The 16,792-nt window shown below is 41.8% G+C and overlaps 1 protein-coding gene across 3 annotated transcripts in view; it reads left to right on the plus strand.

Moving 5' to 3' along the window:
• The window catches only part of smarcc1a (SWI/SNF related BAF chromatin remodeling complex subunit C1a), a 221,871-nt gene that overhangs the window by 132,360 nt on the left and 72,719 nt on the right, over positions 1–16,792 (plus strand). For 2 of the 3 annotated variants that reach the window (XM_072570120.1, XM_072570122.1), the window contains 2 exons: positions 3,318–3,376; positions 6,331–6,457. In XM_072570120.1, the coding sequence (XP_072426221.1) occupies positions 3,318–3,376; positions 6,331–6,457 (186 nt within the window). The remainder of the gene's footprint in view (positions 1–3,317; positions 3,377–6,330; positions 6,458–16,792) is intronic. The other variant, XM_072570121.1, reaches the window with a different exon arrangement.

Here is a 16,792-nt window from a genome sequence, read left to right on the forward strand (position 1 = left end):
AACTCACTTGATACTTGTGTTGGAACTTCAGGCAAATCCCAGCTACCATTACAGTGCATTATTTAAATGGCACATAGACATATTGAACCTATTTCAACTCTAAACAGTTGCCACCCTTTCTCAGGGAACTGCCTTGACCAGTCAGAATCCATTTGCCTGGGTGATATGTAAGTAAGTTGTCGTTAACTGTCAGTCATCACATAACTTTGCTTTCTCCAAGTACTTTTCATTAGCCCACTTGCCAGCCAATGAGTGCCCCTTCTCATACAGAAAAAGTTATTTTACCTATCCATGCATTTTATTGCATTGAAGATGAGTAACTTCAATAAAATATTTCTTTCAATAACATAATGGTAAGCTTGATCTGAATTGAACCATTGGCAACATGTATAACTGATCTCCGGTGAGAGTGGAGTTTGCATGAGAGTGGATGATCTGGAGTTTTGACAGTATTTTGTTTTCAATTGTGTGTCAAAATAGTCTGTAAATCAGTAACCTGGGCGGGAGAGCAAATAGTCAGTCTTGTCACAGATCTCTCTTTCTAATGGTTCATTAAAATCATGAAATCAGGAGGAGACGATATAATTGAATTCAGTGATAACTAAGCATGATCAAGAAAGGACAGTACAGAGGACTTTGTTTGAATGAACTACTTTTGAAGTCAACCCCAGTGTAACGTAGGAAGCATCATTGGCAGTTTACACACGAGGGGCCCCACGAAGAATAGTTATGTCATTTCTTGGTTGTAAGATAAGTACTGCCTAAGACATTGGGGAAAGATAGCCTGCTCATAAACATCAACAAAAGTTGCTGGAAATATTCAGTAGTTCTGGCAGCATCTGAGAAAAGAAATTCAAGTTAAAGCCTAGCTCAACTGATGGGAGCTCGGGATATGTCTATTTATATGCAGGAGATAGGGTGAAGGGAGAGGATAAGGAGTAAACTATAGGTGGGGTCAAAGCCCAAAGTGTGAGAACTACAGTTGGACAGACAAAGGAGTTAATAACCATCTGACTGGGATGGTGAATAGCTGTTGATGGAGACTGTTCATGGCTAATAATAGGTAGAGTGTAATGGCAGACAGTGTCCTCACCAGGCCTGGTGTGTGTGCTCGGGGCCAGTTGAGGGGAGTTCAGCACCTGAAATTATTGAACTCAATATAGAGTCCAGAGGGCTGCAGGGTTCCCAAGCAGGGCATGAGGTTTTGTACTTCCAGCTTGCGCTGAGCTTTGCTGGAGCACTGCAGTAAACCTGAGAAAGATGTTGGCCAGGGGAACAGGGTGATGTGTAAAAGTGGCAGGCAGCTGGAAGCTGTCTTTTTTGTGAGCAGAACATAGAGGTTCTTTGAAGTGGTGACCCAGTCTAGGATTCGATTCCCCAATGGAGAGGTAACCACATTATGAACAGTGAATGCTGTAGACTAGATTGAGAAGTGCAGGTAAAGTGCTGCTTCACCTGGCAAGTGTGTTTGGGCTCTTCGATACTGGGCAGGAAGGACAGAAATGGACAATTGTAACACATTCAGTAGTTGCAGGGGGTAGGGCTGTGGGTTGGGTGTTGGGAGTGAAGGAAGAGGGAACCAGGGTGTTCCTTTGGACAAGGGAGACGATGGGATTGGATTGGATTGTTTGGTGGCATCTAGCTGGAGGTGGCTGAAATAGAAATTGTGGCTTATGATCGTCTGGATGTGGATGCGAGTGGGATGGTAGGTCAGGACGAGGGGGAGCCCTGCCACTGTTGCTGGAGGCAAGAGAGGGGGTTGAGGGCAGAAGTGTGGGAGATGGGTCAGACCCATTTGAGTCCCCTGTCGGTGATTATGTTGGGGAATCCTCTATTGAGGAAGAAGGTGGGTTGCAGTCAGTGCAGAGGGAGAGAGATTAGATTGGGTGAGGTGGTGGCAGAGAAATTGAGTTGATCATTGTCATGTCGACAGTTGTTAATGAATGGATTGCGTGCAGGTAAAAAGCCGGAAGGAGGGGTCCAACTGGAGGGAGTGTTGGAGCTGTGCAAGGCAGAGGTGAAGACAACAGAAGGAGAGATTGAATTTCGGGCACAACATGATGGCATTCAGGTGGGGACACAGGATGAAGCTGAGACCTTTTGCTGAGTATGCAATATTCAGCATCAGAAAGCGGAAGTTTGGGGTGGATGATGAATACCTGACAGGTGGTAGGGTTGGGGAAGGGGAGGGAAGTTCCAGAAGTCCATGGGTAACCCGGAGTTGTTGCATCTTGTAGGCTTTGCCTGAAAGAGACAACCTGCTGTTGCTTGAGCAGTGCCTTAGAATCTTTTTGCATCAATCTCCAGAGAGCTGCGGTTTTATTGTTAAGAGGAAACTTGTTTAAATCTTTGGGATATTATGACACTGGATAAATCCTCCTGCTTAATTTAAAATCAGCAACACAGAAAAGATTTATCCCATGCAGTAATCTGTAAAAAATTCAAATGCCCAAGAACTATATAAAGTAAAAATTAACAACTTTATTTCTTAACTAACAACGATTTGCAATTCCTTCCTCTAACCTATCTTTTGCGTTCCCTTCGATAATACTAGTCCGATAAAACTCCCAATTGAGATTTACAGGAAAATTCCTAACAGCCGACGCCAGTGTGAATCGTATGAGCACTGAGATGCAATTGACGTCTGCCAGTGCTGGGCCATGCCACGACATCACATCTGAGTAACATGGTTTGAGTGGGTGTGGAGTTGGGCATCACCTGTTCACACGCCATAATAACGCTTCACAAAAAAAAAGTCAGATTTTGAAGCTTTAGGGAATTTTGGCTAAAGGATTGTGAACCTGTACTCTGATTTGTGTTCTCAATTTGGATTAGCTTATCAGGGAGCTGACAGGAGCAGCTGTTGGCAAAACTCAGTGTAAATTGAAAAATAAACAATATTAACAAAATAAAAAGTAAAACAAAAATCAATTTCATCACTCAAAGTCAAATTGGTTTAATTATCAGAGCAGCTGATTGACTTCACTTTCAGTGGTATTGCATGGAGACTTTGCTCAGCTTTGCATTCCTGATGTCCGTTTTTCTTTGTAGATTTCTACTGTATTGATTGTGATGCCGAGCTTGGTACAATAGCATGCTATTGCTTACCGTCTTCTTCCTTGCAGGTACCAATCTGTCATTAACACAGGATAATTGGAGCAGTGTTGAGATGACCGATCATCTAACATGGTTTTCCAGAACATAAAAATGAAGTGTGACTCTTGCTAGGTTTTCATTCAATGCTATATTCTGAGATATTTTGAATTGCAGCATTTCATGTGCAGAGTCTTATGAAGTTTTCATTTTCATTTCTGCAGGGGATGTTGAAGAGGAAAAGATGGAAACTCAGGAACCTGAAGGGCAAGAGCCAGAAAAAGTGAGTGAAGTAGTGCATATCTCACAAATGGGGGCATGCTAATAGTTTAGGTCATTTTTCTGAAGTACTTGATGGGGAAACATATTATTGCAATACACTAACTGAGGAATTCATTCTTGCTCAAGGGAACAGAGAGCCATGACTTCAATCTTTGTTTGAAGTCTCATTTGACAATACCTCCAACAGTTCCTTGCTGATGGATTCTTGGCCTTTGACCTACTCTTCTGGCCACAATATAGAACTGAATCATGTTCTGTGCCAATATAAGTTGTTCAGGCTTCGTTGCCCCACAAAAATGTGCAGGGTATCCAGCCGTTTGGGAAATTAACACTGCTGTCTGATGCTGTTACGAAGGGAAGCACACAGATAAGAGTTGGAGGGAATCCTTGAAGTAATATATGGTAAAATGAGGCAAAGTTGGATGGAAACAGGATGCAAAGCATTAGCAAGTGATTGTCTGGCTAATTAGATTGACAAGTATGTTACCAGGTGAGAGCAGCTCCATTCAACTGGATGATAATGATGTATCTTTGGAGATGGAGAATGAGGTCAAATGCCACAGACTCTAAAACCAGATTGAGAAAGAAAAGGAGAAATAGTTTATCTTCATCTTATAACGATGAGATGTTATGTGAGATTTACATCAGAATGTCTTTGATATTCTGGCAGGAGAGGAAGTATGATTTGAGGATTTTAAGAGATCAAGTACCAGATAAAATTGAATTGGATTTGCGAGTTGAGAACTTTGAGTATTTTGTGAGGAAGGGTAAGTTGCAAATTGAATGGAAGTTTGCAAGGGCTGTGGGTATGTCTGACTGTGTCAGCATTTGTTGCCCAGTAGAAAGTGGTGGTGAGTCCTATAAATGTGGAGAGATGGGGACAAGACTTGAAGAGACACTCACTCACTGTATTAGCTAACATGGTACTTTGGGAAAGAGTTAGGTTTGAGGGGTTTTCTGGAAATAGGTTCAAGGGAACCGTAGTTCAGTCTCATAAAGAAGATGAGCTTGAACACAAAACCATTGTTCCTATGTTTCAGCTTCTTTGTTTTGTCCTGCTTATCACTGAACTCCTTTTAAAAACCAAAAGAACTGCGGATACTGTAAATCAGAGACTGAAATAAAATTGCTGGAAAAGTTCAGGTCAGGTAGCATCTGTGGAGAGAAATCAGTAAATGTTTTGATTTGAGTGACCCTTCCTCAGAACAGAACTGAACTCATTTTATCTTGCAACCTCCCAAAACTTGTGCTTTCTGGACTCGTGATTTCTTTGTGTTTCCGTCACTTGCATTCGTCATCCCATGAATGACCGTTTCTTCAGCTGTCAAGGTTTGTTGTTGCATCAATAAATGTTGCAATTTTTGTTTCTTAAAATGCTCTGTCCAAGTATATTTCATCTTAATTCTATTTTAAAATAATACCTTTTCAAAATTCTACACAGCATTTGCTATAATTCCAAATATTGACGGCACTCCCCAATTTCGAAAAAAGCACTTGAGAACCAAGTTTTATTTTCTCTCTTCGAAAACTGAATCATCACTTTAACCCTTCCAATAAGCTTTGTCAATTTTAGTCTGGTATTACTGCAGCAAAGACATAATAATGATTTGCTTGGTTGAGATGAAAAAAATCTCATTGTGACGAGTCTCCAAAAAGTAATTTGCATGTAATTCTAACATGTAAACAGGCCAGTAAATCCAACAGAAAACAGTACAGCCCAAGAACAGGTCCTTCAGCCAACCATTTCTGTGCTGACCATGATGCCATTCTTAACTAATCCCATCTGCCTTCACATGATCTGTATTGCTCTATTTTCTACCTGTTCATTAGTTGATATAACTGCCTCTGAAATATTGATATGATGTCTGCTTCTCCCATTTCCCTTGCGGTGTGTTCGAGGCACTTACCGCCCTCTGAGTTTCAAAAAAGACTTTGTTTGCATATCTCCTTTGAACCTTTGCCTCCTTATCTTTAAATCTATGCCCCCTAGTATTTGACACTTCCCACCCTGGCGCCAAAAAAAGACTCCGACTATCTACCTTTAACCATACCACTCAATTTTACGTGCTTTTATTGGTGTATTGCTTGCAATCCTCTCGCAAAAACTCTCAAGTTTGTCCAACCTCTGCAACTAAAACACTCAAATCAAGGCAATATTCTGGTAAACCTCTTTTGCACAATCTTCCAAGTCCCCACATCCCTCCTCTCTATAACTGCACATAATACTCCAAGTGTAGCTGAACTGAAGTCTTATACAACTGCAACATGCCTCGAAAGCAAGCAAGCCATAAAGCCTTCTTTAGAAGTTATCACCATGTGTTGCCACTTTAAGCTATAGACTTGCACCCCAAGATTCCTCTGTATTTAAGTACTTCTAAGGGTCCTGCCATTTACTGATGTAACAAACAGCAGAGGCCCCAGCACTGATCCTTGCAGAACACCATTGGTCACAGACCTCCAGTTAGAAAATCCCCTTTACAACTACCCTCTGTCTCGATAACCAAGCAAACTTAAAATCCAACTTACCAACTCAGTGTGGATCCCATGTTACTTAATATTCTGGACCAGCCTAGCCTGAGCAACATGATCACATACTTCAGTAAAGTCCATGTAGACAACATTCAATGTGCTACACTGCAGTACCCTCATCAATCATCATTGTCACTTAAGCTAGAATCCCCTTTCCCATATGTCTGTGACCTCTTTCAATTATTAAATAATCAATTTGTAATTGAGAAAGCATTTTCTGCGCTAGTTATTCCAGTAACATGCTCAGCATTTAAGCAGTCTAGAAGTATGTTTATGTTCTTTGCCCTTTGTGATTTAAAGCTTAGTGCACTATCCTTCCTTTTTCTTGATCTGTGCAGATTGTTACAAAATTGATCACAACAATTTACATCAAAGACAAGGAAACTTTACAACAGAGTAGTGTACTCACTTGAGTCTTTTTTTTAGCAGGTTGAAAAAGAGGAGGCTGAAGCAACTTCTGAAAGTACAGAGAAGATGCAAATCCCATCTCCTAAGGAGCTGGCATCGGAGAAAATTATAGAAAGTGAAGCTGCCAGTACTGACATTAAGCCAAGTAGGTGGATGAAGTGCCTTTTGTGGATTTGGTCATTTTGAAATGGATACTGAACAGAAATATTAATTGAATGTTTGTTTTTTTGGTTGCAAGTGTTTTGTGAAGTAAAATGAGAGAAGTAGATAGGATAGTGAAGAAGGCATTTGGTATGCTTGTCTTTATTGGTCAGTGCATTGAAGTCATGTTGCAGCTGTACAGGGCATTGGTCCAGCTCATTCTGGTCTCCTTGTTATAGGAAGGATGTTGTGAAACTTGAAAGGGTTCAAAAAAGATTTACAAGAATGTTGCCAGGCTTGAAAGAGAGGCTGAATAAGCAAGGGCTATTTTCCTTGGGTGAGTGAGACCAGAACTAGAGGGCATAGCTTTACGGTGAGAGAGGGAAAAAGGGACCTAAGGGACAACTTTTTCACACAGAGGGTGGTGCGTGTATGGAATGACCTGCCAGAGGAAGTGGTGAAGCCTGGTGCAATTACAACATTTAAAAGGCATCTGTATGGGTATATGAATAGGGAGGGTTTCGAGGGATATGGGCCAAGTGCTGGCAATGGTACAAGATTAATTCCGGATGTCTTTGACTGAAGGTTTCCGTGCTATACATCTCTTTGACTCTGAGAGTGACAAATGTGGAAAGTTTGTGAAAAGAGCAGTAGAAAAGGAGGAGTTGCCCTGGGAGTCCCCAACAATGACTGTGGACCCCGTGAAGTCTCATGTCCTGAGGTTCAGTGTCATAACCCCACTCTTTGCCTACCCCATTGCAGTGGCAGGCTTAAAAAAATTGCTGTTTTCTAACCAGACCATTAAGAGTTAATCCGACATGACCATGAACAATTGAAATACACTGGAAAAGTACTAGAAAACAGGCCCAATGCAAAAACATCCTGTTTTAATTGAAGAATAATCATGTGGTACAAACCGATCAGTGAGAACCATCTCAAAGAGCTGTGACGCTGGGCCAACTGAAATGATGATGCGTCTTGTAGTCTTAGTTTCAGAATAGTATTAATATCTCGGTCTTTGTCAGCTTCAAGGGACTTCACCTTGGACTGGGATTGTGAATGGAGCCAGAAGTTCTGCAGATCAGTCATCGTTAAGCAGGCTTCATGATGGGCAGAAGACAGTGAGACTTGTTGAACACGTCTAACTTAGTCTGAGCACTCAGTAGTTTGCATATGTTTCCTTTTTATCTGAAGGAGATCACAGCGAAATATTTATTTACTGATACACATTTACTGCTTCATGGATATTTACATAGTCAGCATGGTTTTGTGAAGGGTAGATAGTGTCTCTCAAACGTTTTTGAGTTCTTTGAGAAAGTGACCAAACAGGTGGATGAGGGTAAAACAGTTGTTGTGAAACTTATGGATTTCAGGAGGGCATTTGATAAAGTTCCGCACGGTGGGCTCTTAAACAAAATATGGAGGCATGTGATTGAGGGTGATTTAATAGTTTGGATCAGAAATTGTTTAGCTGGAAGAAGACAGAGGGTGGTGGTTGATGGGAAATATTCATCCTGGAGTTTAGTTACTAGTGGTGTACCCCAAGGATCTGTTTTGGGGCCACTGCTGTTTGTCATTTTTATAAATGACCTGGATGAGGGTGTTAAAAGATGGGTTCGTAAATTTGCAGATGACACTAAGGTCGGTGGAGTTGTGGGGAATGCCGAAGGATGTTGCAGGCTACAGAGGGACATAGATAAACTGCAGAGCTGGGCTGAGAGGTAGCACATGAAGTTTAATGTGGAAAAGGGTGAGGTGGTTCACTTTGGAGGAGCAACAGGAATGCAGAGTACTGGGCTTATGCTAAGATTCTTGGCAGTGTAGATGAGTAGAGAGATCTTGGTGTCCGGTATGTAGATCCTTGAAATTTGCCACCTAAGTTGATAGAGTTGTTTAGAAGGCATATGGTATGCTAGCTTTTATCAGTGGAGGGATTGACTTTCTGAGCCATGAGGTCATTTTTGCAGCTGTACAAAACTGATGTGGCCGCACTTGGAGTATTGTATACAGTTCTGGTCACCGCATTATCAGAAGGATGTGGACGATTTGGAAAGAGTACAGAGGAGATTTACTCTGATGTTGCCTGGTTTGGAGGGAAGATCTTATGAGGAAAGGCTGAGGGACTTGAGGCTGTTTCAGTTAGGGAGAATAGGTTGAGAGGTGAACTTAATTGAGACATATGAGACATATTAGGTAATCAGAGGTTTTGATTGGGTGGACAGTGAGATGCTTTTTCCTCTGGTGATGGGGTGAGCACGAGGTGACATAGCTTTAAATTGAGGGGTGATACATATAGGACAGGTGTCAGAAGTAGTTTCTTTACTCAGAGTAGTAGGGTTGTGGAACACACTCCCTGCAACAGTAGTAGGCTTGCCAACTTTAAGGACATTTAAATGGCCATTGGATAAACATTTGGATGAAAATGGAATGGTGTTGGTTAGATGGGCTTCAGGTTGGTTTCACAGGTCAGCGCAACACTGAGTGCAGAAGGGCCTGTACTGCGATGTTATGTTCTATGGGTCAGGAAGGCTCCTGATTTAACACGCCCCATCCTCCCTGATCTGATGAATCAGGGCTCCTCCATGTTGAATAGCATTTGGAGGAAGCACTGAGGTTGGCTAAGGTGCAAAATGTACTCTGGACGGAGGGTTTCAGTGTCCACCATCCTGAGTGCCTCGCAGAAGCTCTACTAGTCAAGCTGCTCGGGTGCTAAAAGATGTCAACTGGGTCTGTGACAGAACCAATAAGTGCGGAAAAATGTACTTCATCCTTGCCAGTCTGCCAGCAGGGCTTCTTCTGTCCATGACCATAGCAGTAAAAGTGACCACTGCACAGACCCAGTGTAAACCAAATCTTACCTTTACATTGAGAATGTCCACCATCCTATCATGTGGTACTGTCAATGCGCTAAATGGGATAGACTTAGAACAGACCTAGCAACTCAAAACTGGGGACCATCAGCAGCAGCAGAATGGTACGCAAGCACAATCTGCAACCTATTAGCCCGTCATTCATGCCCAATTCCACCGTTGCCATCAAGTCAGGATATCAACCCTGGTTCAGTGGAGAGTCCAGGAGGGCAAGCCAGGAGATGTACCAGGCATATGTACTTGTGCACCAAACACCATAAGTAGTCAGTGAAAGAGCTAAGCAATCCCACAAACAACAGATCAGATCTGAGGTGCTCTGAAGCATAGTCACTGAACCAGAAACGTTAACTCTGCTTTCTATCCATATAGCCTGTCAGACCTGCTTTCCAGCAATCTCTGTTTTTGTTTCTGATTTCCAGTATAATTCTGAATTCCAAATGAATCATTCACTTCTCCAGCTCCACCAGTGCTTCCCAGCATCACAGATTCCAGTCTTCAGCCAATTAGTTCATTCTACATGATATGAAGAAATGATTGGAGACACTGAATAGTGCAGAGGCTAGCTTAGCTTTGCTGTTCCAGCACGGTTACAATACTGACACATACCTGACAATGTGGAACAGGTATGTCCTGTACACACAATGCAGGACAAATCCAACCTGGTCAATTCCCATCCCATCAGTCTCCTCTTGTTTATCAGTAAAGTGATGAAAGATATTAGCTGTGCTCTTGAGTGGCACCTGCTCAACAATAACCTGTTCAGTGACAACCAGTTGGTTTCCATCAGGGCCACTGAGCTCCTTTATGTTTTACGGCTTATGGCTTTGTCTGTGATGAGTAATCCACACCACCTTGTTAAATATTCTGGGGACGAGGGTTTAAAAATGACCATGGCAGATAGTGTAATTTTATTTCAGGAAAAAAAATCTAGTATTAAAACTTGTACAATAGCAACTATATAATCTCTCCTTTTGGTTTTAAAAAAAGTCTGGTTTACTAATGCCAATTAGGAAGGAAATCTGCTGTCCTTGCCTGCTGTGGCCTACCAAAAATGCCAAACCCACAGCAATTTGAGTTAACTCTTCACTATCCTCTGTAATGACATAAAACAGAAGCTACAGTGCAGTACAGGCCCTTCAGCCCTCTATGTTGCACCGATCTGTGAAAATAATCTGATGTCTGTCTTGCCTCCACCCATTCTATTATTATCCGTATGTATGTCCAATTCCCAATTAAATGCCCTTAATGTCAGCGCGTCTACTGCTGTTGCAGGCAGGCCATTCTACGCCCCTACTACACTGAGTAATGAAACTACCCCTAATATCTTCCGAAATCTATCACCCCTCAATTTAAAGCTGTGTCCGCTTGTGTTAGCCTTCACCATCCAAGAACAATGGTTCTCACTGTCCACCTTATCTAATGATTATTTTGAACATCTCAATTAAGACACCTCTCAACCTTCTTCTCTCCAATGAAAACTGCTTCACTTCCCTCAGACTTTCATCGTAAGAACTTCCTTCCATACCAGGCAACATCCCAGTAAATCTCCTTTGAACCCATTCCAAAGCTTCCACATCCTTCCTATAATGCTGTGACCAGAACTCTATGCAGTACTCCAGATGTGGCTTTGCACGGGTAAGGCCACACCTTGTCTAGTTGAAGCATGACCTCGTGGTGCTGACACTCAAACCACACCCTCCAATAAATGCCAACACACCATATGCCTTCTTAACAACCGGATCAACCTGGGTGGCAACTTTCAGCGATTTATGCATGAGGACACCATGATCTCTCTGTTAATCTCCACTGCCAAGAATTTTACCATTAGCCTTATACTCTCCATTCCTGTTACTACTTCTGAAGTGAACTACCTCACACTTTTCCGCCGTAAACTCCATTTGCCACTTTTCATCCCAGCTCTGCATCTTATCTACGTCCCTCTGTAACCCACAACTTCATTCGGTACTATCCACAACTCTGCCTACCTTAGTGTCATCCACAAATTTAATAACCTATCCTTGTACGCCCACATCCAGATTGTTTCTAAAAATGAAAAACAGCAGTGGCCCCAAAACAGTTTCTTGCACAAACCACTGATAACTGATCTCCAGGGTAAACATTTCCCATCAACCACCACCGATTGTCATCTTTCAGCAAGCCAATTTCTGATCCAAACTGCTAAGTCACCTTCAATCCTGAAACACCAAATTTTGTGCAAGAGCCTACCATGTGGAACCTTACCAAATGCCTTACTGACCTGGACAGCAATTAGTTTAAGAGCAATTAGGTCTGGACAACAAATGCTGACAATACCAGCAACACCAACTTCCGCTAGAAGAATATATAGAAAAAAATTATGATGCACTATTGGGTCGCCAGCAGCTTGTGTTTTCATAACTGCTGGTCAATGTTATCTGAGCATATGCTCCGTGTGAAGCCGCCTTCGCACGAAGTGATAACGGTTCAGTCAAACTATGTTCAACATTGCAAGATATTCCAGCAGTGATAGTATGCAACTTTTATTCTCTCCATTATGAATGGGAATGAAATAAATGTGTCACAGTTGCAGGAAGTATAGTTCCTGAGCTATTCCTAAGCAACAATAGGCCATTCAGGTCAAGGAAGGTTGAACAACAGGTGTGTGTGCAATTATTTATGGAGATTCTGTTTGGTTGTGAGTTCTCACTTATGACATAATAGATGCTTGTGCCATATTTGTAATTTAGACAGTTTCAAAACACTCAACCATAATTTGTTCATCTTTGTGGATTATTCCATCAATGCTGCATTTTTGACCATTACTGACTGCCCTGCAAAGGTGATGCTGTCATAATTGTAAAGAGGTAGTGGCCGAGTGATATTATTACTGGACAACTGTGAGGAACAGAGTTCAAATCCCGCCATGGCAGAATTTGAATTAAATAAATATCTGGAATTAGGATTATGAGTCCATTGTCAATGGTTATAAAAACCCATCTGGTTCACTAGTGGGTGGCGCAGTAGCTCAGTGGTTAGTACTGCTGCGCCTCAGCACCATGGATACGGGTTCTATTCCCACATTGGGTGACTGTCTGTCTGTGTGGAGTTTGCGCATTCTCCTTGTATCTGTGTGGGTTTCCTCCCACAATCCAAAGATGTGTGCGTCAGGTGAATGGCCATGCTAAATTGCTCATGGTGTTAGGTGTATTAGTCAGGGACAAATATAGGGTAGGGGAATGGGTCTGGTGGATTACTCTTCGGAGGTCAGTGTGGACTTGTTGGGCCGATGGGCCTGTTTCCATACTGTGGGGAATCTAACCTAATCATTTAATTTGAGTCTGAAGTTGCACCCTGCAAGAGGATGCCAAATGTTCTTCACCAGAAGGAAGTGAACAGGTTGAGTTTAAAATCCGACAGCATTTCATGCTTGCTTTTCTGATTCCAGCTTTAAATCTATTTTAAAAAGGGAGCATAAAATTAGCCTTATTTGTTGAATTTAGTTCCCTGATGTGCTGTTATGGAATTGGAATGCAAAATATCTGTGGTGTCCGTTCAGTAGCACATTCATTGTACTATCACGTCCTGAAGAGCCAGTCTGATCAGGAGGGCAGGAAGTAAGACAACTGGTGAGGATGCAAATTTAGATAGTTTATTTAAGGGTTTGGTGTGTTAACTTGCTTTAATCGTCAATTCTAATGTCTGGTGTATCCTGTAACATTCTTGGGCTAGTTTGGACTTTCTGATCTTAGTGGGCTGCTTTGCTGTACTCTTAACCAGACTAGTTAACATATGGAATTGTGATTGTTTTTTCTTAAATGCCTAGATTTCAGTTTGTTTCTCCTTCGCTTTGCAGACTGTAATCTTGAAAGCAGTGGTCTTGCTCCATTCAAAGTCCTGTTAAGTGTTTAATGAAGCTTTGTGTGGGGTGAGGGGGAGTGAGGTTGTGAAGTGAGGCACTGTTTTAGATGCATTTTCTGAATAACTTCATTTCATTTTATTCCAGTAGTGGTACTGAATAATGCATGTGTTCACTGAAGAAATTCTCTCAAGATTGATTGCTATTTCTAGTTTTATTTGGTCAATTGCAATTGAAAAGACAAGTGGACAATGCTGTCTTGCGATTACTCTGCTCTTGCTATGGCCACATGTCAAACTACAGGCAGTGGTGAAGGAAACTTGTCTATCCATCCTTTTATTTTTGTGTATCTGGTTTAGCTGATGCTTCAATTTTACTTCAGTAGTTTCGTATCATTGTTAGGACTTTCAACTGGCAGTTGTATGTTAGAAAAGGAGAGTTTTGTGTTAAACTTCTTGATGGAGGAAACAACTGGAGGCTTGAAATTTACAGTATTTGCAAGTCAGAGATGTTTCCAGTATCCAGAGTGACCACATGTGCAGGACATTTCTCCAACTACAGCTACTTGAAATCTACATTTTTGATATGGAGTGGCAGTTGAAGTCACTGCAAGGCTGAGATTTTTATTATGAGCATGTACAGTATGGTGTAGATATCACAGGCAAAGAGTACACAAGCTGAAAGCTAATGGGTCACCACCAGGTAGTAAAAGCAGGAGGCAGATAGTGAGGTTTTCCATCTTGGATCCTGCTGGGAGAGATGATTCCTCCAATGAAATGTAACGAGAGTCAGGTCCATGGCACCAAGTGGTTCAGCTGCATGGTGTGACAGGGCTTTTTATTTGGCTGGGGTGATAATGGATGAAGCGAATGAGTGAGAGAGCAATTGTGATCGGGGATTCGCTCATAAAAACAGTGTTTCTGTGAGGAAAAAAAGCATGGTGCATTGTCTCTTTGGTACTGGGCACAAAAAAGGAGCTGCAGCTGCTGGTATCTACTTTGGAAGAACATCACAAGCCACGCAGCATCAAGAGGTAGAGAAGACAATGTTTCAGGTGCAACCCTCATTCAAGAATGGAGGTAGGGGTAGGGGTAGGGGGACCTTCAGATCAAGGGAGAATGGGAAGGGTTTTGGGTGAGGAGAGGGATGGAAGAGTGAAGTAGTGATAGGTAAACACAGGTGCTGGGGTCAAAAGTGCTTCAAGTGGCTGCTGGATATTCTGAAAGGGGTGAGTGAGCAGCCAGAGAGGTGTGTGTGTGTGTGTGTGTCAGTGCCAATGACCTGGGTGAAAATAGAGATCAAATTTGACAAGTAGAATACAAACAGCTGTGAAATAAATGAAAATGTCAGACCTCAAACGTAATAATCTAAGGGTAATCCTCAGTCATAAGTTAGAAGTGGATATGTTGGCTTATGATTATGCAATATTTAGCATCATTCACTACTCCATAGATGCTGAAGTAGTTCACGCAGAAATGTGGCAAGACCTGGACAGTATCCAGGCTTGGGCTGACTCGTGGCAAGTAACCTTTGTGCTGCTAGTGGAGCACAGTGGCCATCTCCAACAATGCCAAAGGGAGTAGATGAGAAATTAATAGAATAAACATATGTATTTCAAAAAGTAGCCTTATATATGGTGCCTTTTCAATGAGATAAGAGTACACCGTTTTGGGGGAGTATATCAGTATGGATAGAGAATTAGCTAACTAAAACAAGACAGCAGTTCAGAGGTATTTTCAGAGTGGAAACCTGTGATGAGTGGAGTGCTACAGGGTTCACTGCTGGGACTGTGATTATTTACAATTGAATATCAATGACTTGGATAAGAAAACAGAATATACAACAACCAAATTTGCCGATGACACAAAAGCATGTGGGAGGACAAGTAGTGAGAATGACAGTGTCTACGAGCGGATAGAGATAGTTTAAGTAACTTGGCAAAAACCCTTGCATATGGAATATAATGTGGGAAATATGAGGGTTTGCACTTGGAAAATAATGGTGCTGAATGTTACTTAAATTGAGGAAGATTGCAACCCAGGGATTTGAGAGTTATTGTGCCAAAGTCGTCAAAAGCTAGCTTTCAAGTTCTGGCAACTAGAATGTTCGTCTTGATTTCAAAGAGTGCTGCATAAAAATAGGGAATTCTTGATAAAACTACAGTAAACACTGTATTCTCTGTGTGATACAATGAACAGTTTAGGTCTCCAAGGAAAAATATATTGGCATTGGAGGAGCAGTGATGGTTTACTGGGTTGATTCTTCGGGGTGTAGAGAGTTTTTACACAAGGAGATGTTGAATTGGGTTTGACGGTTACCAGGACACTTTTTTTTCTTCTGAAGGTGGTCATGCCTTTCAAATTTGGTCATTTAGAATTTGTAATTGGGCACAATAGGACACAGCCACAGGTGAAGAAAATATGAGCTCAGGTTTTAAATTGAGGAGCCTCGGCCTCTGCAGTTGTCCAGCGGTTACGAGATTCTAGCAAGCTGTGTGGATGACAGTGGGGACTGCAGAAAGGGTGACTAAACCGACCATGACACCATGGTGCAGGAACCTGTTCAAATGGGGGAAGGAAGAAGGAATGTAATTTTGACAGAGAATAGATGCTAATCTCGACATCTGTGAACAGAAGTCCCATAGGCTATGTTGTCTGCCAACTGTCAGGGTTGATAAAATCTCAGGGTGGAAGGAGGACTTTGAGAGGAATCAGTGGTTATCATCCATATTGGTACCAATGACATTGATAGTATGAGAAATGAGGTTTCATTGAAAGGTTTTGAGCAGTTAACAGATAAATTAAAAAGCAGAACCTCCAAAGTAGTAACCTTGGAATTATTACCAGAGTCAAGGGCAAACTGACATAAAGTTTGGTGAGAGTGGAATGGCTTTTTTTCACGGACACTGGCATGTACTGGGTGGAAGCAAGCTGTTGTAGTGGGATGGGCTTCACTTGAACTTTACTTCAAACAGTTTGCTGGCAGATTGAATAACTAAGGCTGGAGAAAAGTCATTAAAAGAATTGGAGAGCATTTTGGGAGAAGGGGGGCAAGAACGGACAGAACACATAAGCATTCTGTGAACAAGTATTAAATTGGGTAAAAAGAGTAAAATGGGAAAAAGGCAAAATTTAATGATTCTTTACTTGACTCTATGTAATATTCAGAGCCAAACAGATGGACAAATTCAGTTTCACATGTGTTATGCCCCCCAGTCCCCGCCTCCATTGCAGAGACATTTCGGTTAGAAGGACAGTCTTCCAGACTGATCTTCTAATGTATAGCTTATGGTTCTGTGACCTGGCTTGCTGTGGATTCCTTTCGTGTCATTACTGTTTTGGCAGAAGAATAACATGACAGTCATGATTTAACTACCTGAATCTTGTTTCCTTGGCCTATCTATGGATTGTAAAAACTTTTGAAAAGGCTTGCAGAGCTGTGCTTTCTCCATTATCTTAAGCTTAACCTTTTGTTTATGGTGAGGAACTAATGCAAGAAGTTTGGAGAAAGATGATTCCTTTTGAAGGGAGCAAATTATGGGGAAATGCAGTGGTGATTTTATTTGACCTATCTCAGGATGAGGGCTTCAAATTTTATAGCATGACAAGACAAGCCAACTCTGTTGTTCATTGAG

This window comes from Chiloscyllium punctatum, chromosome 5 (genome assembly GCF_047496795.1).
Source record: "Chiloscyllium punctatum isolate Juve2018m chromosome 5, sChiPun1.3, whole genome shotgun sequence".
Taxonomy (NCBI): Eukaryota; Metazoa; Chordata; class Chondrichthyes; order Orectolobiformes; family Hemiscylliidae; genus Chiloscyllium; species Chiloscyllium punctatum.